The 25,395-nt window shown below is 45.3% G+C and overlaps 1 protein-coding gene across 1 annotated transcript in view; it reads left to right on the forward strand.

Moving 5' to 3' along the window:
* Nucleotides 1-25,395, forward strand: part of ALDH2 (aldehyde dehydrogenase 2 family member) — a 125,515-nt gene that overhangs the window by 64,962 nt on the left and 35,158 nt on the right. The window contains exons 5-7 of the mRNA XM_063964395.1: nucleotides 2,396-2,507; nucleotides 19,790-19,918; nucleotides 20,809-20,922. Of these exons, the coding sequence (XP_063820465.1) occupies nucleotides 2,396-2,507; nucleotides 19,790-19,918; nucleotides 20,809-20,922 (355 nt within the window). The remainder of the gene's footprint in view (nucleotides 1-2,395; nucleotides 2,508-19,789; nucleotides 19,919-20,808; nucleotides 20,923-25,395) is intronic.

Raw genomic sequence — 25,395 nt, forward strand, 5'->3', positions numbered from 1 at the left:
TAGATGACCACTGAAGTGTGATAGCCAGACAAGATTGTCTGATTAATATACCTAGGATGCATTCAAATCACACTATTTGCCTTTCATTATTTCTTATGACAGGCATACAGAAATTGCTAGTACAATATACAGCAGACTATATGACTAACAGAACTCCATTTTACTGATATTTTCACAAATAGAAGGGGAAGAGTACCCCGGGAGGAAATAAAACTAAAGACTTCATGTGGTGGTGGCCGAAGCTGGGTACACACCTCATCGATAAACACGCATGATCAGCCGAGTGCTGTGATCCCACTGCAAGCCCTGTACACACTGTGCTAGAAATACCGTAGTGTGTCCGGGGTTCTGTGGGTGCAGGAGGTGGAGCCAACAAATATTAAACAGCACATGAGATGCAGCACAACCCCCTCTTTCCCCTCCCAGGTCCTGGACATGGCAGGGGCGTTACAAGCCCATTATTGTCTAATGCTCATACACTGGATGTGCATACACACCTTTACAATCGTAGGCCCATTCATCCAATATCAGGTGTTTGGGCCATGGATTATATAGGTGTGTTCCCAGCTTAAATCCAATAAGTATACACAATAAGTGGACAGTTGTAGTGTGAATTGTAGGATTGTTTGAGGCAGACTCTGTTTATTCCAGACCTACAATAACTGCTCTAACAGTGAGCAGTACATACAATTGGCAGATTTCTGGGCTCTTATGACTGGTGACCATTGCAAGCTTCTAGCAACAAAAGTCATTGTAGGATCTGTTAATTTGTTAAACTATTTTAAGTATAATCAGCCCACATGCTAATATCATGTATTCAATTATTACTACTTTTTAATAACTGAAGTACCAATACATAGGGGGCTATCCAATTATCCCCAATAAGCCAGCACAAGTTGCGGCATATCAGGGATTTAGTTTCACCCGAAAGCAGCTCGATGCTCATGTGAAGACGAGGCTACAGCTGTGAAAACGCACAGGTTTCACTGAACCTGTGTGTTTTCGTTAGAAAGTTCTTATTTTTTTAAGGGTAATCTAATTGGATAGCCTGAAGGGGAAAAAAATGAAAAATCGAGAAAAACTTATATTTTATCGTGCCTAATTGGATACCACCCACAATGGTTTCAATTAGGAACTAGTATTATATATATTCAACAACTGCTAGCTCAGTCTCCCTTAAGTACTATGTGCCTGATACAGAGGTGGACCTAGTTACATTTGCAGCAGAGTTTTTGCCCGCAGTGTGTCATCAAAAATATGGTAAAGACGCTGCTGCAGGGAAATATACAGAGACGCCCACGTCTGAGCAACATGCGCTAATTAATTGCCGTGTGTGCGACAGACACATTCAGAGTACGGAAAACAAATTACTCAGCTACCCAAACATCAGCATTGCGCTCACCACTGAATTCAGTAGTTGAGGGAACTATGGAGTAAATTTACTAAGATCAGAGTTCTATTTATTTAAGATGGGATGTTGCTCATAGCAACCCATCAGATTCCAGGTATTATCTTCTAGAAGCTGAAGACACAGCAGCGTACATCCCTGAATAAGGACAAATAATCGCTATGGGCCGAGTTCCGCTCCAATACTGCGCTTTCTTAGCGTGACACGAACGGTGTTCATACACTGTCTGCTACAGTACATGCAAGTTTACATAGCATCTAGCAGTTCCTATGTTATGTATACAGGCTATAAAATAGCAGTGTCCTGGAGGATGTCACTTACAGCAGATGCATGATCTGGTCCAAGAGACCAAGCTCACCCTTTCTCACACAGGGGGATATCCTATTAGCCCCGGTAAAACATCGGGTTTCGCAATTTTTCCCCCCCCGATATTGCACCAATTTTTTATTTTTTACAGGCTATCCAGATTGATCACCTGCAAAAAAAAAAAAAAAAAAAGCCCTTTCTCCCGAAAACACACAGGTTCAGTGAAACCTGTGTGTTTTCGGTAGAAACATCCCCATTTTCGCATGACCGGTAAAATCTGCAGCGTCCCTGTCCTCCTGCTGATGACGCGATGCTGTGTGGCCGCTGGCTGGGGGAAGCCGCCGGATGACTGCTGCTGGGGGTCTGCGTGCGGCGCCGTTCCTGTATGTCTGATGGGCAGATGGCGCGCTGCACTAGGAGCCAGCACCCGCTGCAGCGTCGGGTAACCCCCGATAAGCCACCGCTCGTGCTGGCTTATCGGGGGTAATTGGATAGCCCCTGGCGGGACAATTAGCCCCAGTAAATTACCGGGGCTAATTGGATATCACCCACATTCTTTTGAATACACTAAAAGCATTTAAGGGAAAGTATATTTTATAGTCCACAACCCCATGTCTCTAAAGTGTAATCTCTTCAAAAGATGTCCGATCCTGATTTGTTAATTTTTGTACTGTTCCCCAGATATTACGCTGGATGGGCGGATAAGTGGCATGGAAAAACCATCCCAATCGATGGAGATTACTTTACTTACACAAGGCATGAACCAGTTGGCGTCTGTGCACAGATTATACCGGTATGTCACAGAATTATGTCTTATGCCAAGTAGCAAAAGTTAAAATTCCCTAACTTGTTTTCCCTATTTTTATTTTTAATAATGATAAATACATTTAATAATTCAACAGTTTTTGTTTGTGTTTGTTTTTTTCATATTCTATTTTTCTATAATTTTTTTCTCTGACGTCCTAGTGGATGCTGGGAACTCCGTAAGGACCATGGGGAATAGACGGGCTCCGCAGGAGACTGGGCACTCTAAAGAAAAGATTAGGCACTATCTGGTGTGCACTGGCTCCTCCCTCTTTGCCCCTCCTCCAGACCTCAGTTAGAATCTGTGCCCGGCCAGAGCTGGGTGCTCCTAGTGGGCTCTCCTGAGCTTACTAGTAAAAGTATTTATTAGGTTTTTTATTTTCAGTGAGCTTCTGCTGGCAACAGACTCACTGCTACGTGGGACTAAGGGGAGCGAAGCAAACCTACCTGCTTGCAGCTAGCTTGTGCTTCTTAGGCTACTGGACACCATTAGCTCCAGAGGGTTCGAACACAGGCACCTGTCCTCGATCGTCCGGAGCCGCGCCGCAATCCCCCTTGCAGAGCCAGAAGAACAGAAGCTAGAAGATGACGAAATCGGCGGCTGATGACTCCTGTCTTCATTAAGGTAGCGCACAGCACCGCAGCTGTGCGCCATTGCTCCCAGCACACTTACACACTCCGGTTACTGTAGGGTGCAGGGTGCTGGGGGGGGGGGGGGGGGGGGGCGCGCCCTGGGCTGCAATTGAAGTACCTTTGGCATAAAAATACATATATACAGTCTAGCACTGTATATATGTAAAAACCCCCGCCATTTTTTTACACTGAAAGCGGGACAGAAGCCCACCACTGAGGGGGCGGGGCCGCCTTCCTCAGCACACCAGCGCCATTTTTTCTTCACAGCTCCGCTGGAAGCAGCTCCCCAGGCTTTCCCCTGCAGTATCCAGGTACAAGACGGGTTAAAAAGAGAGGGGGGGGCACATAAATTTAGGCGCAAAGAATACAAAAAAAGCAGCTATTGGGTATATCACTTATTAGCAGTGAAAATCCCTGTGTTATATAGCGCTGTGGTGTGTGCTGGCATACTCTCTCTCTGTCTCCCCAAAGGACTTTGTGGGGTCCTGTCTTCAGTCTGAGCATTCCCTGTGTGTGTGCGGTGTGTCGGTACGGCTGTGTCGACATGTTTGATGAGGAAGGTTATGTGGAGGCGGAGCAAGGGAAGATAAGTGTGGTATCGCCCCCGTCGGGGCCGACACCTGATTGGATGGATATGTGGAAGGTCTTAAATGACAATGTAAACTCCTTACATAAAAGGTTTGATGACGCTGCAGCCTTGGGACAGCCGGGGTCTCTGCCCGCGCCTGCCCAGGCGACTCAGAAACCGTCAGGGGCTCATAAACGCCCTCTATCTCAGATGGTTGACACAGATGTTGACACGGAGTCCGACTCCAGTGTCGACGATGATGAGGCACATTTACAGTCTAAAATGACCAAGGCCATCCGATACATGATTATTGCAATGAAAGATGTATTACACATTTCTGAGAGTAACCCGGTTAATACCAAGAGGGTTTATATGTTTGGGGAGAAAAAGCAGCCAGTGACTTTTCCCCCATCTGATGAATTAAATGAATTGTGTGAAGAAGCGTGGAGTTCCCCTGATAAGAAATTAGTGATTTCTAAGAGGTTACTGATGGCGTACCCTTTCCTGCCAACGGACAGGTTACGTTGGGAAACATCCCCTAGGGTGGACAAGGCGCTGACACGCTTATCTAAAAAGGTGGCCCTGCCGTCTCAGGATACGGCCGCCCTAAAGGAGCCTGCGGATAGAAAGCAGGAAGCTATCCTGAAGTCAGTGTATACACACTCTGGTACTCTACTGAGACCTGCTATTGCTTCAGCCTGGATGTGTAGTGCTGTAGCAGCGTGGACAGATACTCTGTTAGACAACATAGATTCCCTCGACAGAGATACTGTTTTGCTAACCCTGGGCCATATCAAAGACGTCGTCTTATATATGCGAGATGCTCAGAGGGACATTTGCCTGCTGGGCTCTAGAATTAATGCTATGTCCATTTCTGCCAGGAGGGTCTTATGGACTCGGCAATGGACAGGAGATGCTGATTCTAAAAAACACATGGAGGTTTTGCCTTATAAGGGTGAGGAATTGTTTGGGGACGGTCTGTCGGACCTCGTGTCTACAGCGACAGCTGGAAAGTCCACTTTTTTGCCTCAGGTTTCCTCACAGCCTAAGAAAGCACCGGATTATCAAATGCAGTCCTTTCGTTCCCAAAAAGGAAAGAGGGTCAGGGGTGCATCCTTTCTTGCCAGAGGCAGGGGTAGAGGTAAGAAGGAACAAAAGTCCTCCCCTGCTTCCACTAAGTCCACCGCATGACGTTGGGGCTCCACAGGCGGAGCCAGGTGCGGTGGGGGGCGCGTCTCCGAAACTTCAGCAGCCAGTGGGTTCGCTCACAGGTGGATCTCTGGGCTATACAAATTGTATCTCAGGGATACAAGCTGGAGTTCGAAGCGACTCCCCCCCCCCGCGCCGTTACCTCAAATCAGCCTTGCCAGCTTCCCCCATGGAAAGGGAGGTAGTGCTGGCGGCAATTCACAAGCTGTACCTCCAGCAAGTGATTGTCAGGGTCCCCCTCCTTCAACAGGGAAGGGGTTACTATTCCACAATGTTTGTGGTACCGAAACCTGACGGTTCGGTGAGACCCATTCTGAATTTAAAGTCCTTGAACACTTATATAAAGAAATTCAAGTTCAAAATGGAATCGCGGAGAGGGGGAAGAGGGGGATTTTATGGTGTCGCTGGACATCAAAGATGCTTACTTGCATGTCCCCATTTACCCACCTCACCAGGAGTACCTCAGATTTGTGGTACAGGACTGTCATTACCAGTTCCAGACGTTGCCGTTTTGCCTGTCCACAGCACCGAGAATATTTACCAAGGTAATGGCCGAAATGATGATACTCCTTCGGCAGAAGGGAGTTATAATTATCCCGTACTTGGACGATCTCCTCATAAAGGCGAGGTCCAGGGAGCAGTTGTTGATCAGCGTAGCACTCTCTCAGGAAGTGTTGCAACAGCACGGCTGGATTCTGAATGTTCCAAAGTCGCAGCTGATTCCTACGACGCGTCTGCTTTTCCTGGGCATGATTCTGGACACAGAACAGAAGAAGGTGTTTCTCCTGGTGGAGAAGGCCCAGGAATTAGCATCTCTGGTCAGGGACCTCCTGAAACCAAAACAGGTATCGGTGCATCACTGCACGCGAGTCCTGGGAAAGATGGTGGCTTCATACAAAGCCATTCCCTTCAGCAGGTTCCATGCGAGGATCTTTCAGTGGGATCTGTTGGACAAGTGGTCCGGGTCGCATCTTCAGATGCATCGGCTGATCACCCTGTCCCCAAGGGCCAGGGTGTCTCTTCTGTGGTGGCTGCAGAGTGCTCGCCTTCTCGAGGGCCGCAGGTTCGGCATACAGGACTGGGTCCTGGTGACCACGGATGCAAGCCTCCGAGGATGGGGGGCAGTCACTCAGGGAAGAAACTTCCAAGGGCTGTGGTCAAGTCTGGAGACTTCTCTACACATAAATAAACTGGAATTAAGGGCCATTTACAACGCCCTGAGTCAAGCACAGCCCCTGCTTCAAAACCGGCCAGTGCTGATTCAGTCGGACAACATCACGGCGGTCGCCCATGTAAACCGCCAGGGCGGCACAAGAAGCAGGATGGCAATGGCGGAAGCCACAAAGATTCTTCGATGGGCGGAGAATCACGTGCAAGCACGGTTAGCAGTGTTCATTCCGGGAGTGGACAACTGGGAAGCAGACTTCCTCAGCAGACACGACCTCCACCCGGGAGAGTGGGGACTTCATCAAGAAGTCTTCCAACTGATTGCAAACCGATGGGAACTGCCACAGGTGGACATGATGGCGTCCCGCCTCAACAAAAAGCTAAAAAGATATTGCGCCAGGTCAAGGGACCCTCAGGCGATAGCTGTGGACGCCCTAGTGACACCGTGGGTGTACCAGTTGGTATATGTGTTTCCTCCTCTTCCTCTCATACCAAAAGTACTGAGAATAGTAAGAGAGTGGAATAAGAACAATACTCATTGTTCCGGACTGGCCATTAAGGACTTGGTACCCGGAACTGCAAGAAATGCGCACAGAGGACCCATGGCCTCTGCCTCTCAGACAGGACCTGCTGCAACAAGGGCCCTGTCTGTTCCAAGACTTATCGCGGCTGCATTTGACGGCATGGCGGTTGAACGCCGGATCCTAGCGGAAAAAGGCATTCCGGGTGAAGTTATTCCTACGCTGATAAAGGCTAGGAAAGACGTGACCGCAAAGCATTATCACCGTATATGGCGAAAATATGTTGCTTGGTGTGAGGCCAGGAAGGCCCCTACAGAGGAATTCCAACTGGGTCGTTTCCTGCACTTCCTACAGTCAGGGGTGACTATGGGCCTGAAATTGGGGTCCATAAAGGTCCAGATTTCGGCCCTATCCATTTTCTTTCAAAAAGAACTGGCTTCACTGCCTGAGGTTCAGACATTTGTTAAGGGAGTGCTGCATATTCAGCCCCCTTTTGTGCCACCAGTGGCACCCTGGGATCTTAACGTTGTGTTGGATTTCCTGAAATCCCACTGGTTTGAGCCACTTAAGACCGTGGAACTGAAGTATCTCACGTGGAAAGTGGTCATGCTGTTGGCCTTAGCATCGGCTAGGCGTGTGTCGGAATTGGCGGCTTTGTCATGTAAAAGCCCTTATCTGATCTTCCATATGGACAGGGCAGAATTGAGGACTCGTCCCCAATTTCTCCCAAAGGTGGTGTCCTCGTTTCATTTGAACCAACCTATTGTGGTGCCTGCGGCTACTCGGGACTTGGAGGACTCCAAGTTGCTGGACGTAGTCAGGGCTTTGAACATATGTTTTCAGAACGGCTGGAGTCAGGAAGACTGACTCGCTGTTTATCTTGCATGCCCCCAACAAGCTGGGTGCTCCTGCTTCAAAGCAAACTATTGCTCGCTGGATCTGTAGCACGATTCAGCAGGCTCATTCTGCGGCTGATTTGCCGCATCCAAAATCAGTAAAAGCCCATTCCACAAGGAAGGTGGCCTCTTCTTGGGCGGCTGCCCGAGGGGTCTCGGCTTTACAGCTTTGCCGAGCGGCTACTTGGTCGGGTTCATTTGCAAAGTTCTACAAGTTTGATACCCTGGCTAAGGAGGACCTTGTGTTTGCTCATTCGGTGCTGCAGAGTCATCCGCACTCTCCCGCCCGTTTGGGAGCTTTGGTATAATCCCCATGGTCCTTACGGAGTTCCCAGCATCCACTAGGACGTCAGAGAAAATAAGAATTTACTCACCGGTAAATCTATTTCTCGTAGTCCGTAGTGGATGCTGGGCGCCCGTCCCAAGTGCGGACTTTCTGCAATACGTGTATAAAGTTATTGCTTAACTAAGGTTTATTGTTATGAGCCATCCGTTGAGTGAGGCTCAGTTGTTGTTCATACTGTTAACTGGGTAAGGTTATCACAAGTTGTACGGTGTGGCTGGTATGAGTCTTACCCTGGATTCAAAATTTCCTTTCCTTGTAATGTCTGCTCTTCCGGGCACAATTTCCCTAACTGAGGTCTGGAGGAGGGGCATAGAGGGAGGAGCCAGTGCACACCAGATAGTACCTAATCTTTTCTTTAGAGTGCCCAGTCTCCTGCGGAGCCCGTCTATTCCCCATGGTCCTTACGGAGTTCCCAGCATCCACTACGGACTACGAGAAATAGAATTACCGGTGAGTAAATTCTTTTTTTTTTTTGCAATAATGTGTTGAAATATTTTGTTATTTACAGAAGAGTTATAAGGCATGTTTAGTAAATTCCAAATTCTTCTTAATTTAGATTTATGGGATACAGTCACTAGGTCGATAGCACTTATGTCGACAGTCATTAGGTCAACCACTATTGGTCGACATGGTCAATAGGCTGACATGGAAAAAGGCAGACATGAGTTTTTCACATACTTTTTCATACTTTACAATCCACGTGGACTACAATTGTGAACGGTAACCTGTGCCGAGCGCAGCGAAGCACCTTGCCTGAAGCATGGCCGGCGAAGCGAGCCATGCGAGGTGACACTGTGCATTAATTGGGGTTCTCTGTCACTTTACGAAGAAAACAACACCAAAAACAGTCAAACTCATGTCGACCCTTTACCATGTCGACCTAATGACTGTCGACCTAAGTGTGGTCATCCTAATGACCCATACCCAAATTTATAACCAGACAAAGTCTGCACTGGTAGATACTCATGGGCTATAGACGGGGTCCAAAGGAGCCAGTGCACTTTAAATTTCTTCACTGGGTGTGCTGGCTCCTCCCCTCTATGCCCCCTCCCACAGGCAGTTTAGAAATAAGTGCCCTCAGGAGAGGATGCACATCTCTGCAGCTCCAGAGAGTTTTCACCAATTTTCTTTTAAATGTTGGTTATTTTCGGTATACTGTTTGGGCAACAGTATACCTGCACTGTGGGAGTTAGGGGGAGGAGTGGGATCGGTCACCAGCCTTGCCAGGTGCAGAGCCGCTTCCCCGCTGCAAGACCACTGTCCTGAGGGGGGGTTGTTCAGCGGGGCACTGCGCCTTGGCTGTCACAGCCGCAGCACGCCGCAGACCCCTAACATATGCCTGAAGGTGACGACTAAGGGGGGTACAAACCGGGGGCCCTGCTAGGTGAGTTCCCTGGTTCAAGGTGCGGCTGAATGGGGGGACACGCTAGAGCCCCCCGTGTAGACTGACTTCAAACAGCTTGAACTAGCACTTGTGTGATGTTTTTAAGCAAACGGGAGACATTACCAGTATTAAAAAATCACTGTAGCTCCGGCGCTATTCAATGGGGCGGAGCTACCTCAGGAAGGGACCAGAGGCATTTTGGCACCTTCCTCTTCTTAATGCAGCCACAGACAGCGCGCACCCACAGCGCTTCCTGCCTCACAAGACACGCTGGAATACTGGTACAGGGTGTAGCAAAGGGGGGAGAGTCTCTATTGTACACTAAAAAATTATTCGTGTTACTGTGATCTAATTAGCTGTCAGCCTCACTGGGACTGTGCAGCTAGGGGTGTGCTAGTATCGTGTATCCATCCATCTTTGGATCAGATTGTTGGGATAGATGGTCGCCTCCTACGAGGCAATCCAATATGGGAGGTTTCATACCAGAACATTTCAATTAGATCTCCTGAGCAAGTGGTCTGGATCACATCTACAGATGCACCGGATGATTCGGCTGTCACCTCAGGCCAGGATTTCCCTCCTGTGGTGGCTGCAGTCCTCCAATCTCTTGGAAGGCCGGAGTTTCGGTATTCAGGATTGGACCCTCACGACGGATGCGAGGATGTGGTGCTGTCACCCAAGGGGTGCAGTTCCAGGGCAGGTGGTCAGCCCACGAAGACCTCCTTCCGATCAACATTCTGGGACTTCGGACGATCTACAGTGCTCTGCTTCAGGCCTCTCCACTGCTCGCGAATCAAGCAATCCAAGTTCAGTCGGACAACGCCACAGCAGTGGCGTGCATCAATCGACAAGGAGAGACAAAAAGCAGAGCCTGCATGCGAGAAGTGTCAAAGCTACTCCTCTGGGCGGAAAGAAATGCAACAGCAATGTCGGCAATCTTCATTCCGAGAGTGGACAACTGGGTAGCGGACTTCATCAGTCGTCACGACCTCCACCTGGGAGAGTGCGGACTCCACCCTCAGGTGTTTCAGCAGATCACCCCCCAGTGGGGCTGCTATTTATTTATTTTATTTATTTATTTATTTATTTATTTATTTATTTATATACAGTTTTTCTTACAGCGCAGCATATTCCGTTGCGCTTTACAATTAGAACAACAGTAATAGAACAAAACTGGGTAAAAACAGACAGACATAGAGGTAGGAAGGCCCTGCTCGCAAGCTTACAATCTATAGGGAAATAGGCATAGATACACAAGGATAGATGCTATCTATTGCATAATGGTCCACCAGATTGCTAGGTTCTTAATGGGTTGTATGATGACACCCTGCAATGTTGGCCAAGTGTCAGGAGGGTGTGAGAGTAAAGAGAGACAAAATATGTGATGTTATGTATACTGTACAGAGAGGATGTAATTAGATAACGAAACACTGAAGGTTATGTGGGTGGGTCTGGAATTTGATAGGCTTGTCTGAAGAGGTGAGTTTTCAGGGAACGTTTAAACGTTTGGAGACTAGAGGCGAGTCTTATTGTGCGTGGGAGGGCATTCCACAGAGTGGGAGAAGTCCGGATAAAGTCCTGTAATTTTGAGTCTGCACAAGTAATACGTGTGGATGAGACATGTAGATCTTGTGCAGAGCGGAGAGGTCGGGTAGGGAGATATTTTGAGATAAGTGAAGAGATTTATGTTGGTTCAGTTTGGTTAATAGCCTTGTATGTGAGTAAAATAAGATTTTAAACCTACCGGTAAATCTTTTTCTCCTAGTCCGTAGAGGATGCTGGGGACTCCGTAAGGACCATGGGGTATAAACGTGCTCCGCAGGAGACATGGGCACTCTAAGACTTTAGATGGGTGTGCACTGGCTCCTCCCTTTATGCCCCTCCTCCAGACCTCAGTTAAAGAAGTGTGCCCAGAGGAGATGGACAGTACGAGGAAAGGATTTTTGTTAATCTAAGGGCGAGATACATACCAGCCCACACCATACACACCGTACAACATGGAATATACCAAACCAGTTAACGGTATGAATAAAACTGCATCAGCCAGAGACTGATCACAACTGTAACATAACCCTTATGTAAGCAACAACTATATACAAGCCTTGCAGAAATTGTCCGCACTGGGACGGGCGCCCAGCATCCTCTACGGACTAGGAGAAAAAGATTTACCGGTAGGTTTAAAGTCTTATTTTCTCTTACATCCTAGAGGATGCTGGGGACTCCGTAAGGACCATGGGGAATTATACCACAGCTCTAGACCGGGCGGGAGAGTGCGGATGACTCTGCAGCACCGATTGAGCAAACATGAGGTCCTCATCAGCCAGGGTAGCAGGCCGTTGTATATGGCCCTTAATTCCAGCACATTGATGTGTAGACAAGCCTCCTGGCTTGACCATATTCACTGTAAGGTGCCGGATCTTACCAGATTTTATGAGGCGTTATAACTAATTGGGACTATAAATAACATAGCATAAAGTACCCAAAGTCCTACGATCCTCTGTATAACATCTGCGGTATAGGCCTCTGAATATGTGAAGTTTAATATGAGCTCATGTGAACCAATGTAATACATGGTACACACGCATCAGAAGCTGTTATATGGATATGCTAATTGAGACAAAATTCTGTGCACAAGTTTCAGCGGTCCCTCATTCCTATTTTTTAGGAAAAATTCACATGAGGAATCAATCACGCAAATACAACGCACTACATATAGATAAGACACGTGAATTAATTGTATGTGTGTAAATCAGTAGCTGCATGTGAATATCTTTTATGATTAATTCCCGCAATCCTATCAAGTTGATTAGCTTAATGAGAGAATCTATGTTAAGGTGATCCGTCTGCACTCATTAGTTACTTTGCTCAAACCAGTCCGGCAGCAGCACCTGATCCTATGCCCTAGAAAGTGTTTAGGACAGGATCTAATTACGGAGCTAACTATATTTTTTGAGCTACATAGTACAGATAAAAACAAACACACTCTACGATAGACTCCCGCAATTACATTTAGCTGACCACTTTCAGAATAATAGAGATACTGCATGAGATTGTTAACCCAGTGGTGCAATAAAAGATTTAAAAGCTTTTTGCCATAAATTATGATGTCTGGCATTAAAATACTGTGATAATTGGGCTGTGATTTACAATACGTACTAGTGGTTACTCATTAAGATTATTATAGTAGGACCAACACATAGTCAACTGTAGCAATTGACTTAAAGGCAGCATGTCATGCAAACATACATTTCTAATAGTTAATGTGTATATGGTAATTAGCCACACTCAATGACATTAATGATACGCTTGTGAAGCTGATTATTTGAGCTCACCACGTAAACTAGCCTGCTCTATTCCGTTTGTGAGCTTTCCTGTAACAGACGAGACCTAACTATACAAGCAGCTACAGTGTTGCGGCATTGGATAACAGAACCGCAACATTGTATGGCTCAATATGTTACAATGTGGTCTCTTTCAGTAAATAAATTTATCACCGTAACGTGGATAGGGGATTTGAAAGATTTAACTCTATATAACCAGCGACAGTGTTGCGGCATCAAATAATAGAACCGCAACATTGTATGGCTCAATACGTTATAGTGTGATTCCTCCTTAATAAACAAATTATCATAGTAACGTAGACAGGGGATTTGCATGGATTAATTCATTATATTGCCAACTGTCCTACTTTTTATTATGAATAACTGATAGGTTGAGAACTTAGTACTGACCAACGGCAGCTCATGCCAGCATCATACTTGGGCAACAACATTAGGATCAGACAGAAATATAAGGAATTTCTATGATAATAGGGAATTAAGGACCAACTATGATCCATACCTTAGAGGTTATAGAATCCTGAGGTTATTAAGAATTGCAGTAATTTGTCGGACCCTCATTTACACAGCCGCACTGGGAATAGTGACACAAGTGGCCCAGGTCCTTTAAACAACAACACCACCATAAATGGGAACACAATAAATGACACACAGTGAATACAATTTTTAATAGATACAGTATCTTTTATTAGTAAATATTTTTCCTTTTATATTTCACATCATTTTAATAGACTAATATTAAAAGTTATATTTTAGATTGATCAATTTCTTCTTTTCTTTGTGCGCCAACCAAGAGACAATCTTCTCTATCCTCTCTTTTGTCCTTAATCTTATTGTCTATGGCAGCACCCCCAACATATGATTGCGAATTAAAACTACAATATATTTATTAATGGGGTATGTATCATATTAAAAAGTACATTAATTAACCTTTGACTAGTGCAGAAGTTTTTCCCTTTCCCCTTGTCCCTTACTGATTACCACAAAGCAGGGAGCCTGTTGCCAGCAGTGCTCCCTGAAAATAAAAAACCTAACAAAAGTCTTTTCAGAGAAACTCAGAGAAGCTCCCCTGCAGTGCATCCAGTCTCCTCTGGGCACAGGATCTAACTGAGGTCTGGAGGAGGGGCATAGAGGGAGGAGCCAGTTCACACCTATCTAAAGTCTTAGAGTGCCCATGTCTTCTGCGGAGCCCGTCTATACCCCATGGTCCTTACAGAGTCCCCAGCATCCTCTAGGACGTAAGAGAAAAGTTTTTTTATATTTAATACGGTAGAATACCGGTAACCAATGGAGGGACTGACAGAGCGGATCTGCAGACGATGAACCTCTAGCGAGGATGATTAGTCTCGCAGCTGCATTCACAATGGATTGTGGTGGTGAGAGCCAGGAGACTATTACAATAATCAGTGCGGGAGATAATGAGAGCATGGATTAGAGTTTTTGCTGTGTCTTGTGTAAGATATGGTCGTATTTTGGATATGTTTCTTAGATGTATGTAACGTGATCTTGAGACAGATTGAATGTGGGAAACAAAGGACCGTTCAGAGTCGAGATTGACACCTAGGCAGCCAGCTTGGGTAGGGATGATTGCCGAGTTCTCAACAGTGATAGAGATATCAGGTTGGAAACTACTATTGGCTGGTGGAAATATAATTAATTCTATTTTGGAAATATTAAGTTTGAGGTGGCGAGATGTCATCCAAGATGGCTTAATGGCTTCCCGTCTCAACAAGAAGCTTCGCTGGTATTGCTCTCGAACCAGAGACCCTCAGGCGAGGGCAGTGGACGCACTGACGTCGCCTTGGCCTTACCGGCTGGTCTACTTGTTTCCTCCGATTCCATTGCTCCAAGGGTGCTCAAGCGAATCAGAAATCAGGGAGTCCAGGCAATTCTGATTGCCCCGGATTGGCCTCGGAGGGCGTGGTACGCGGATCTTCTGGACTTGTCCGTCGAATACCCTTGGCCTCTACCACTAAGAAGTGATCTTTTTCAACAGGGACCGTTCGTCTACCCGGACTTACGGCTACTTCGTTTGACGGCATGGAGGTTGAGCGAAACATCCTAGCTCACAAGGGCCTTTCCAAAAAGGTTGTTGCTACCATGGTTCAGGCCAGGAAACCTGTGACGTCAAAACACTTGCAGTCCAGGTCCCCCCCCCCCCCCCATCTTCCTTTCCACTATATTTGTGTATATATTGTACACTGGAAGGCAAGGCTTCCTTCCTCTGGTATTGGCACTCCTCCCTTTCACCCTCAGGTGTTTTAATTAGCTGGGTACTTACATTTCAGATCACACATTGATAAGGCCCTATTTAGAGGTAAGTCCTGAATAAATTTAGAGACTGTGATAGTATTAGGAATGTTAGGGACCCATGTGATGAAGTCACCTGGCCGCGGTACATGGGCCCGCATATTTGCGCAAATGTGTGCTAAGAACTTCAATTATATTCCATGTTAATTGCGAGGGTTTATTGAAGTTATTTTTACTATCAGTGTTCTTAGTGCTAAGAGTGTGCATCTGTCTTCCTCCGACGTCAAAACACTATCGTATGTGGAGAAGATATGTCTCTTGGTACGAGGAACGTACCTATCCACCTGCAGAGTTCCACTTGGGACGTTTCCTGCAGGCTGGTGTGGATAAGGGCTTGCGTCTGGGTTCCATTAAGGTCCGGATTTCAGCTCTCCTTTTTCTTCCAGAAGAAATTGTTTCCATAACTTCAGACCTTCTTGCAAGATGTACTCCACATACAACCTCCTTTTTGTGCCGCCTACGGCACCCTGGGATTTTGAATGTGGTGTTGGAATTTCTACAGTCCTCCTGGTTTAAGCCTCTGATGACGGTAGAAGACAAGTACCTCATGTGGAAGACAGTAATGTTACTGGCCCTGGCTTCTGCTAGGCGTGTCTCAGAATTGGGGGCCTTATCATGTAAAAGTCCATACTTGGTCTTTTACGAGGACAGAGCGGAGCTCAGGACAGAGCGGAGCTCAGGACTAGGCAGCAGTTCCTGCCAAAGGTTGTCTTGGCATTTCACCTGAATCAACCTATTGTGGTTCCATCCAGTTCTGACGCTTCTGCTCCTCCGGAGGCATTTGATGTGGTGCGAGCCCTGAAGATCTATGTCAAGCGGATGGCTCAGATCAGAAAGATTGATTCCTTGTTCATGCTTTATGATCAGTAGCGGATCTTGCCACGGGCAAGCAGGACTTTTGCCCGGGGCGCCGCCTTCCGGAGGGCGCTGGCGCCATCCGGAGGGCGCCGCACCATGGCAAGATCCGCCACTGCTGCCCGCTGTGTCCCCCGTCCGCCTCCGCTGCCCGCTGCCGTCCCCGTCCGCCTCCTGTGAAGGGAACTAGACGCATAGCGTCTAGTTTCCCTTCGTGGAGAGTAACTTTGCTGATCGGTGCGCGATGACGTCATCGCGCACCGCACAGCATTCAAGCGGCGCTAGCAATGTACAGGGGGCGTAATTGACCACGCCCCCTGTATTAGACCACACCCCTTTTCCTGCCCGGGGCGCAGAGCGCCCTTGAACCGGCCCTGTTTATGATGCACAGGAGAAGGGTTGTCCTGCTTCAAAGCAGTCCATTGCTCGTTGGCTTAGGCTTACTATCCAACAATCCTATGTATCGGCAGCCTTACCTGTTCCTAAGTCTCTGAAAGCCCACTCTACAAGATCTGTGGGCTCTTCCTGGGCGGCTGCCCGAGGAGTCTCTGCCTTGCAACTACCTGTATGCCGAGCTGCTACCTGGTCAGAGACTAACACCTTTGTGAAGTTCTACATGTTTGATACCCTGGCCAAAGAGGATACCCAGTTTGGGCAGGCGGTGCTGCGGCAGTCTCCGCACATTCCCGCCCGTTCTGGAAGCTTTAGGATGTCCCCATCGTACTAAGTCTCCCCAATATCCCTTATGGATGCTAGAGAAAATAGGATTTTAATTACCTACCGGTAAATCCTTTCCTCGTAGTCCATAAGGGATATTGGGCGCCAGCATCAGTGCGTTGACTTTTCTGCAGGTTCTGTGTTGTGTGGTTACCTGTTCAGCTGTTGCTGTTGTTATTACCAGCCGTTGCTGGTTGTTATATGTTTGTGGTGTGCTGGTGTTAAATCTCACCACTCTTAGTTGTCCTGTTCCTTCTGTCATATACTGTATGTCCTTTCTCCTTCGGCCACTGTTTTACCTATAACTGCCTGTAGAAGGGGGCATAGAGGGGAGGAGCCAGCACACCCAGTGAAGAAATTTAAAGTGCACCGGCTCCTTTGGACTCCGTCTATACCCCATCGTACTAAGTCTTCCCAGTATCCCTTATGGATTACTTAAAATCCATTTTACTTTGTCATGTTTTATCTTTATTTTAGATTTTTTTGGGGGTGGTTCTATATATTAATATTTGGTTAACATGTCGCCGGGCTTCAATTCATTAGTAGATCATTTCTGAATGTTAATTTCAATCAGTTTAATGAAACTTCTGTTGCTATTTGAATAATAATTCTAGTTTGTTGGACGTTTTGTTTAAAAAAAAAAAAAACACTTGGTTAAAGGCCCCCATACATCTACCCGCCGTTTCACCAACCTGACGGACTCTGCCAATCAGTGGCCATTGATTATTGGTGATCCATTGAGGAATTAGGAATATTCTTAATGTTGAAAATCCTGGATTTGCTGAACCTGACTGTTTTCAGGGAAATCAAGATTTTTAAGCTTTTTGAATATTCATTGACCCAGGCGTCAGGGGATCAGGAAATTGCAACACTTTGTCGAAAATGTATAGGAGTGCTGTAATATGTTCTGTGTGCGCTCATATAATTTGTCACCATTATAGTTTAAATGTTTATCTTTCCCCACAGCTTTTAGAACATTGTTATTTAAAATTGTCAGAATTTTGCATTTGGTATTAGATACAATGGAGGAGGTTTAGCAGAGCCTGGAGAGAGATAAAGTAGCAACCAGTCAGCTTCTAACTCCTTTTACAAGCTGTGTTTGAAAAAAATGACAGAGGCTTATATTTAATTTTAATTTTTTTAATTTCTCTCACAATTTGATATTTCTCCAAGCTTTGATAAACTCTCCCAAGGTATCTCACAGGGTTCATGTATCAATTCCCAGGTAGTGTAACATTTGTTTTCCCTGGCAGATGTACAGTTGCTAGATGAAGACACGTTGCTGCAGCTATTCTTTCACAGTCTAAAGCTGAGAACACATGGGGGGTAATTCCAAATTGATCGCAGCAGGACATTTTTTAGCAGTTAGGCAAAACCATGTGCACTGCAGGGGAGGCAGATGTAACATGTGCAGAGAGAGTTAGATTTGGGTGTGGTGTGTTCAATCTGCAATCTAATTTGCAGTGTAAAAATAAAGCAGACAGTATTTACCCTGCACAGAAATAAAATAACCCACCCAAATCTAACTCTTTCTGCACATGTTATATCTGCCTCCCCTGCAGTGCACATGGTTTTGCCCAACTGCGATCAACTTGGAATTACCCCCATGGTGCGATTTTTTATTTTTTATTTTTTTTTGCACTATATCTGTCTAGTGCATTTTATTGCACTGTGTGTATGCACTGCATTGTATGCGATATAGGGGGTAATTCAGATCTGATCGCTGCTGAGCATTTTCGCACAGCGCGATCAGATCTGAGCTTTGCATGCATTTGAGCCGCAGTGCGCTGGCGCAACAGGCATCAACGCCTAGCGACGGGATGGAGCGAAAAATCCGAACACACGGGCGATTGCAAGATGATTGACAGGAAGTGGCCGTTTGTGGGTGTCAACTGACCGTTTTCCAGGAGCGGCCAGAAAAATGCAGGTGGGCTCAGGCATTTTCAGGGAGGGTGTCTGACATCAGCTCCGGCCCCAATCAGCAGGATTCCATCGCAGCGGCTAAGTAAGTCCTGGGCTGCGCAGAGACTGCACTAACTGATATTTGTGCAGCTCTGCTACAGAAGCGATCGCACACTTGCACAGTGCTTTTCCCCTCCCCCTGTAGGCGGTGATTGTCTGATTGCAGGGCAGCAAACAACGCAGCCCAGTGATCAGTTCTGAATTACTTCCCATAGTGCGCTGCACGCTCCCGTGGGTCGGATCCCATGTTCTATATTGGATGAACACACTGCTCAATTTTGGCTAGATGGTACAATATGCACTAGATAGTGTACTATGTGTATGGTAACGTACAATGTTGTATCCAATTTGTGTTATCACAGTAAAGTTAGAAGCCATATCTTATGCTGCTGTATTTTAAGCTGAATCTTATGCTATATCTTACCATGTCTATGCACTATTTTGTTTGCTCAGGGAAATAGTGTACGATATCTTAACTTAGCCAAAATGTTCGTGTGTACCCACCTTTACAGCTAGATTTGGGGAATGATTGATCGTGCTAATACATATGATGTAATCACCCAGATTTATTCTTTCCATTATTCCTTTTGATACTATTAGAAATGTATTGCAGAGATCTTTTGTTTATTCTGATAACTTAGTATGTATGATCCTGTATTTTCTGTAGTTATTATGGAAAATGCTATCAATCTACATGTCATGTTTTGTTTGTTTTTTTGTTTTTCCTATATATTATTTAGATTTGGTTGATATTCTTTCAGACTTCTATTAATTCATTAGTAGATAATTAAGGTAATTTGGTGCCTAAAATTAGAGGATAATAAATATGTGCACTGTGACTAATTGAATTTAGGAGACTAACCTCACACAGAAAATAAAATAAGATGTAAAAAACAAATACTACATGAGGTACCCTAGATATATGCTGCTAGATACACCGCAGCAAAATACTAACAACCAATTATTCTGTCACCCGGTAGTAGAAACATTAGTACCGTGAGATACTGAAAAGATGGCAAATTAAGTGTTGCAGCCAAATGTTTAGAACCAATTATTCTATGCAATAGAAGGAACGTTTTTGATGTAATAAATATCAAAAGAATAATCCCTTCTGAGACAGTATCTCGGTATTATGCTGCAAATGGTGTTTTCATTTAGTCTAGAGGGCATTACAATGAAATACACAACCAGAAATATTTATTTATTGCAAGAAATATAATCAAAAATCTATTCTTCCAGTGATACATACATACATACATACATACATACATACATACATACATACATACATACATACGCATCTCGTCTTTTCCTTGTTTTCATGGTAAGCTGGTAGAGCTGAGTCCATATTCTGGTTTCTTACAGTGGAACTTCCCTCTTCTGATGTTGGCATGGAAGTTTGGTCCTGCCCTGGCTACTGGAAATGTGATTGTTATGAAGGTGGCTGAACAGACACCTCTCACCGCCCTGCATATTGCCAGCTTGGTGAAAGAGGTACAGTTCATTTTCCCTTACACTCATGTATGTTGTGTGGCGTTTTTCTCTTGTCCCTGCCTCAAATCCATGACCTGTATGTCCTATGTATATTTTTATTTTTATTTTAGATTCAGTGGACTTAATTGGATATTTTAAATATATTTCTAGCGATACTGGGTATACATTGCTCATAAGAGTCAAAATCTGAACAGTTGAATTTCTATAAGATCCTTTAAGACCTTTTATTACCCTTCAACACCTTGTATGGAACTATTTTCTGATGCGCTATGAAGTTCTAAAGAATACAATGACCTTAAATGTCATGTGAACGTGGGATTTATTCACCTTGTACTTGGCTTGGTTTGGCTCTAGTCCGGTCTCACTCTCCAATGATGATGACACTAAATGGCCTACAACCAGATTGCACAAGCTGTCTGTAATGCAGGACATTCCTGGATTCTGTGAGTCCTGGTGTCCTAATGACTATTGACTTTCTAAGCTATTTGCTCAATGACACATAAAATCTGCATAAACCTAATGGGCAAAAATACCCAATGCTTAAAAAGATTGGTCCGTATATGTTTTTAGAAGGGTCTCCAAATACAGCACTACGTGTTGCAAGGTCTGATCTGGTGTAGGGGATGAACCAGTTTTCTTGCTGCAGTAGTTTACAGCATGGGAAAATTATGCTTGTCCATGGGAAAGGAACAAGTAGCAAAAGCATGCATTTGATAAGGGTTTTGTGGTCTTTGGTTTCTATAATGAACTTCGTGCCTTAGTCCTGCTGATGTTTTCTGCATAGTATGGTGCAATGCTTGTAAATAATTGCTTTTAGGGAATATACAAATGGCTCTTAATATTTGCTGTAGCCAGCCCAGCGTCTGAGTAACATAATCTTCTGTTTCCAGGCTGGCTTCCCACCAGGCGTTGTTAATATCATTACTGGAATGGGTCCCACAGCAGGTGCTGCCCTCTCTTCTCACATGGATGTGGATAAAGTTGCTTTCACTGGTTCTACAGAGGTAAGCATCAATTCTCATTATGTAATGGTCCTACCACATAGGCCAATGGATGGCATTTACAGGAAACTGATTTACGGGTATCTGTATAAAAGGAGATGTTCATAGCAACCAATCAGGTTTCTAATGCTGTATTCTTCTAAATTGTACTGGAACAGACACTTACAGCTGCTATGTCCAACAAGGTTTTTCTGCATGTAACCATGGAACAGTTTTCTTCAATGTCCTCTGCTGTCCCAAGCAACATGTGGCTCTTCAGTTGCTGTGGAACTACACATCACAGCATGCCCTTCTCATTTTATCTTGCCTTTAGTAGCAAAACTGTGGCAGGGTATGCTGGGACGTGCAGTTCTACAGCAGCTGAAGGGCTGCATGTTAAATTCTCCTTCTCTACAGCATAGAACAGATTAGGTACTTCATTTAGCCAAATAAAGCAAGTGAATGGTACATATCCTTAACCATACAAACAAATCTGACACTGAAAGTCACTGTTCCAAGTAACTTCATACCTGTGTTGGCACTTATATTGTAGTCGTTTTTTCTCCTCCTGCTGTTTTGTTTAAATAAATGCATTTGTCCTGTTTTAGCACATCTGAAACTATACAGTATCTGTACATGTAACATAGTGACATCGTTTCTGAGGTTGAAAAAAAGACCATTTGTAACTGTGGTGAATGTTTAGCCGTAAACTAAAATACTCCTTCTTTTTTTTTTTTTTCTTTATTACTACTATAGTACATGATTCACCCACCATAACCCTGTGTATCCTTATCCATTAGGAATTTATCTAGCACATTCTTAAAAGTAATTACGGAGTCTGCCGTTACTACTCTCGCAGGCAGGGAATTCCAAATACGTATTGTCCTTACCTGTGAAGAAACCTTTCAGTCTCTGTGTGCGAAATCTCCTCCCCTCTAACCTAAGCAGATGGCCACGTGTCCTTTTTGATGATCTTACCAAAAACAATTACCCCGCTAGCTCTGAGTATTGACCCCTTATATATTTGTAAATGTTAATCATGACCCCTCTTAATCTCCTTTTTTCCAGTATACACATGCCTCTCCTCATATTCTAGCGTCTCCATCCCCTTAATCAATTTGTTTCCCCGTCTCTGAACCTTTTCTAGTTCCACGATATCCTTTTTGTTGTATGGTGCCCATAATTGTGCACAGTATTCGAGATGGGGCCTCACTAGTGATTTAGATAATGGGAGTATAATACTCTCATCCCTTGCATCAATTCCCTGCTTAATGCATGTTAATACCTTGTTTGCCTTTTTTTGCTGCATTTCTACTTTGGGTACTACTGTTCCGTTTATCTATGTGAATGCCTACATCTTTTTCCAGTACAGAATCCCCTAGTTTCTCCCCGTTTAGTATATAGGTAGTGTTCTTGTTCTAGCTACCGAAGTGCATTACCTTACATTTGTCTATATTGAACCTCATTCTCAATTTTGAAGCCCATGTTTCCAGTTTAAATAAGTCATTTCTAAAGACTCTCTGCATCCTCCACATGCATATCCAGTGCATGTTATTTTTAACTTTGTTAAAAATATTTAATATGCATTAAAAAGGGGCACATGGGGGGGCGGCTTGGCCTGACTGGCAGTGGAGGAAGACGCATCTCTGTGGAGCTTCTGCCTGCCCATCGCAAAAACCTCCTTTTATGCGCATTTACCATCTCTGACACCTGCACTGCCACAGTGACGCTGGGCACACAGCCCTGAAGTGACCGATGCAACGTTGCAGGGAGCTCCAAGCATTCCCGTGCATTGAGGACTGCTGACTCTCGCTGGGCAGAGGTCTAAAGTTTGATGGAGAGCCGGCCATGGACCTCCGGAGCCTGGTTTTGGGAGTCCCATCTGCTGCGCACAGCTAGTGAGTCCTAGCAAGCGGCTGACCATACCTCCCCCTACGGTTGCCCTGTTCCTGCGGTCTCAGCTGGGGACAGCTTACAGGGAGAGTGTGACTGCTCTGCACACCAGGCGCTCCCTCGTGCAACAGCCATCTTAGTCCCAGCTTCTGCAGATCCAGTGTGCTCCATAGGAGCTGGGGGCGCAGGCTCTTTAATAATTGAAAAAGCTCACTGATTTGGGGCCCTTTCGAGGATCTGCAAACACGCGCCCTAGTGCGGTTATTTTTCGTTGTCTGCCTATGCCCACAAAGAAGAGCTGTGGAGAGCCTTCCGGAAAAAGCTCCAGTAACCTGAGACTTGCATAGTCTTTTATTGTTTCAAGACTACCGCAGAGGTGTCTAAGAATAGGTGAGATTTTGCTCCAGTTTTCTCTGATTTAGTGAAATCCAAAAGACACTCTGCACTCATCTTTCCAGGGGTGGTCTTAAGGTTGCTGGCAGTCGGGGTACCGGCGACCAGCATACCGGCGACGGAATACCGACATCTTTCCTCCCTCTTGGGGGTCCACGACCCCCCTGGAGGGAGAATAGATAGCATAGCGCGCCAGGGGCTCATTTGCGCTCGCCCAGCTGTTGGTATGCCGGCGGTCGGTATTCTGGCGCCGGTATGCTGGTCGCCGGGACCCCGACCGCCGGCAAACCATACTACAACCCTTTCCAGCACGGATGAGAATCTTTTCAGAACATGGCTTCAAAGACTTTCTCTCTGTAGCTGATGCTAAAGCGTACATTCAGGTGGAGCTTGCGGAAGCAGACACATCCGCCACGGAATTGGTTTTGTCAGATCAGGACTAATGTGGGCTTAATTTCTACTGAATGTTCTATATTAAAGTTTTGTCTGCAGTTAAGTTAGCTTGACTTTATTGTATTCTGGCTTGATATTATGCTGCAGAAATGTATGGGTTATACCCCACCTGAACGCCACCTCAGTTATGTGACTTCATGTTTATGGTGAACGTGATCCTGGTGGGGGGGTCTAATTTACTGCACTTTCAGTTTGTACAGTCATTAATATTTGAATGACTGGCTCCGTGTATTGATGTTGAGGCTTAGTTTGAGCTCTTCATATGTGATGTGCAGTATTGTTCTATCGCAATTCTCAAAACTATTACGTGTATCTTGATGCCTGTATAATGTATTTGTGTTCAATTTATGCACCAACTTACTGTAGACCCTTTTTTATTACTTTGGTAAAAAAAATTATATAAGCCTATAGATTCCAATATTATACTTGGGGAAGATTTCAACACTGTGGCCCCACATCCTGCCTTCATATATATGTGACCAGCTACATCTCAGTGATGTCTGGAAATATAGGAACCCTTCTACCTGCTCATACATATGTGTCCATGTGTCTCGGCAGCACATGGGTTGTCTCATGGTTGGATTATTTTATATACCACCATTTTCTCCAATTACTTCTAAGGTGAAGAGACCCAACCGTCCTATCTGATCATGCTGTGATTTGGCTTATGATAAATAACATACAGCTCAAGGCTCCTATAAACATTGAAGATTTTCCAATTTATTTGTCCTCTTCCGCAATTTCCGCTCCTTTATGCGATCAGTTTAGCAGAATTATTTGTGCACTAATGCTGAACACGAATCTGGCCCAACTTATTTTGTCAGGTGGCAAAATCGGTCTTGAAAGGACCTATCATTTTATAAGAGTGCATAACGCTTCTCATTCTGTAGAGTTTCTTAAAGCAAAAAACACCTCCTTTTCTACAGCCTTCAGATTATTATTTTTTCAGGACCCCACTCCGGAAAATAAAGCCAAATACTTTCAGAACAAGGTTCAGTTTAATGCGATAATATCTCAGATCGCGGCTGAACGGACTTATGTCGTCAATATATACATTTTATAGGTTTGGGAACAAATCGGGTAAAATGTTATCTCGTTTGCTCTGAGGCAGTGTTCTTCGACTACCATAGTAGCACTAAAGGATGGGGTAGGTGTTGTTCGTTTAAGGATTTCGACATTCAAATCTTTCTGTTCTACTTTGTATGTGCAGGACCCCTTTTCAATGGAGAATAAAATCTAATTTCTTTAACGTCCTAGTGGATTCTTCGTAAAAGTACTTTCAGTACCGTGGGGGTATAGATCGGGTCCATTGGAGCCTGGGCACTTTAAGAATTTAATAGTCTATGCTGGCTGCTCCCCTCTATGCCCGTCCTAGCAGACTCAGTTTAGAAAATGTGCCCAAGGAGCCGGGTGCATTGTTGGAAGCTCCAAGAGTTTTCTTCAGAATTTATTTTAGTTTATTTTCAGGCAGTACTGGTTGGCAACCAGTCTACCTGCATCGTGGAACTTAGGGGGGGGGGGACCGAACCAACCTCCTGACTGTTAATGGATTCGTAATCCCGCTGACAGGACACTGAGCGCCTGAGGTGCTGTTTCACACACCGCAGTGTGTGTGCACACACTAGCAGCATGCCGCCACCCCTTAACAAATGCCGAAGCAGATGCCAAAGGTGCGGTGACTGTTTACACCGGGGTCCCGGCTAGCGGATTCCCGGTGATGTGTGGCGGCAAAAGGTCACGTCTGTCATGGGCTGCGGT

This window comes from Pseudophryne corroboree, chromosome 1 (genome assembly GCF_028390025.1).
Source record: "Pseudophryne corroboree isolate aPseCor3 chromosome 1, aPseCor3.hap2, whole genome shotgun sequence".
NCBI classification, from domain to species: domain Eukaryota; kingdom Metazoa; phylum Chordata; class Amphibia; order Anura; family Myobatrachidae; genus Pseudophryne; species Pseudophryne corroboree.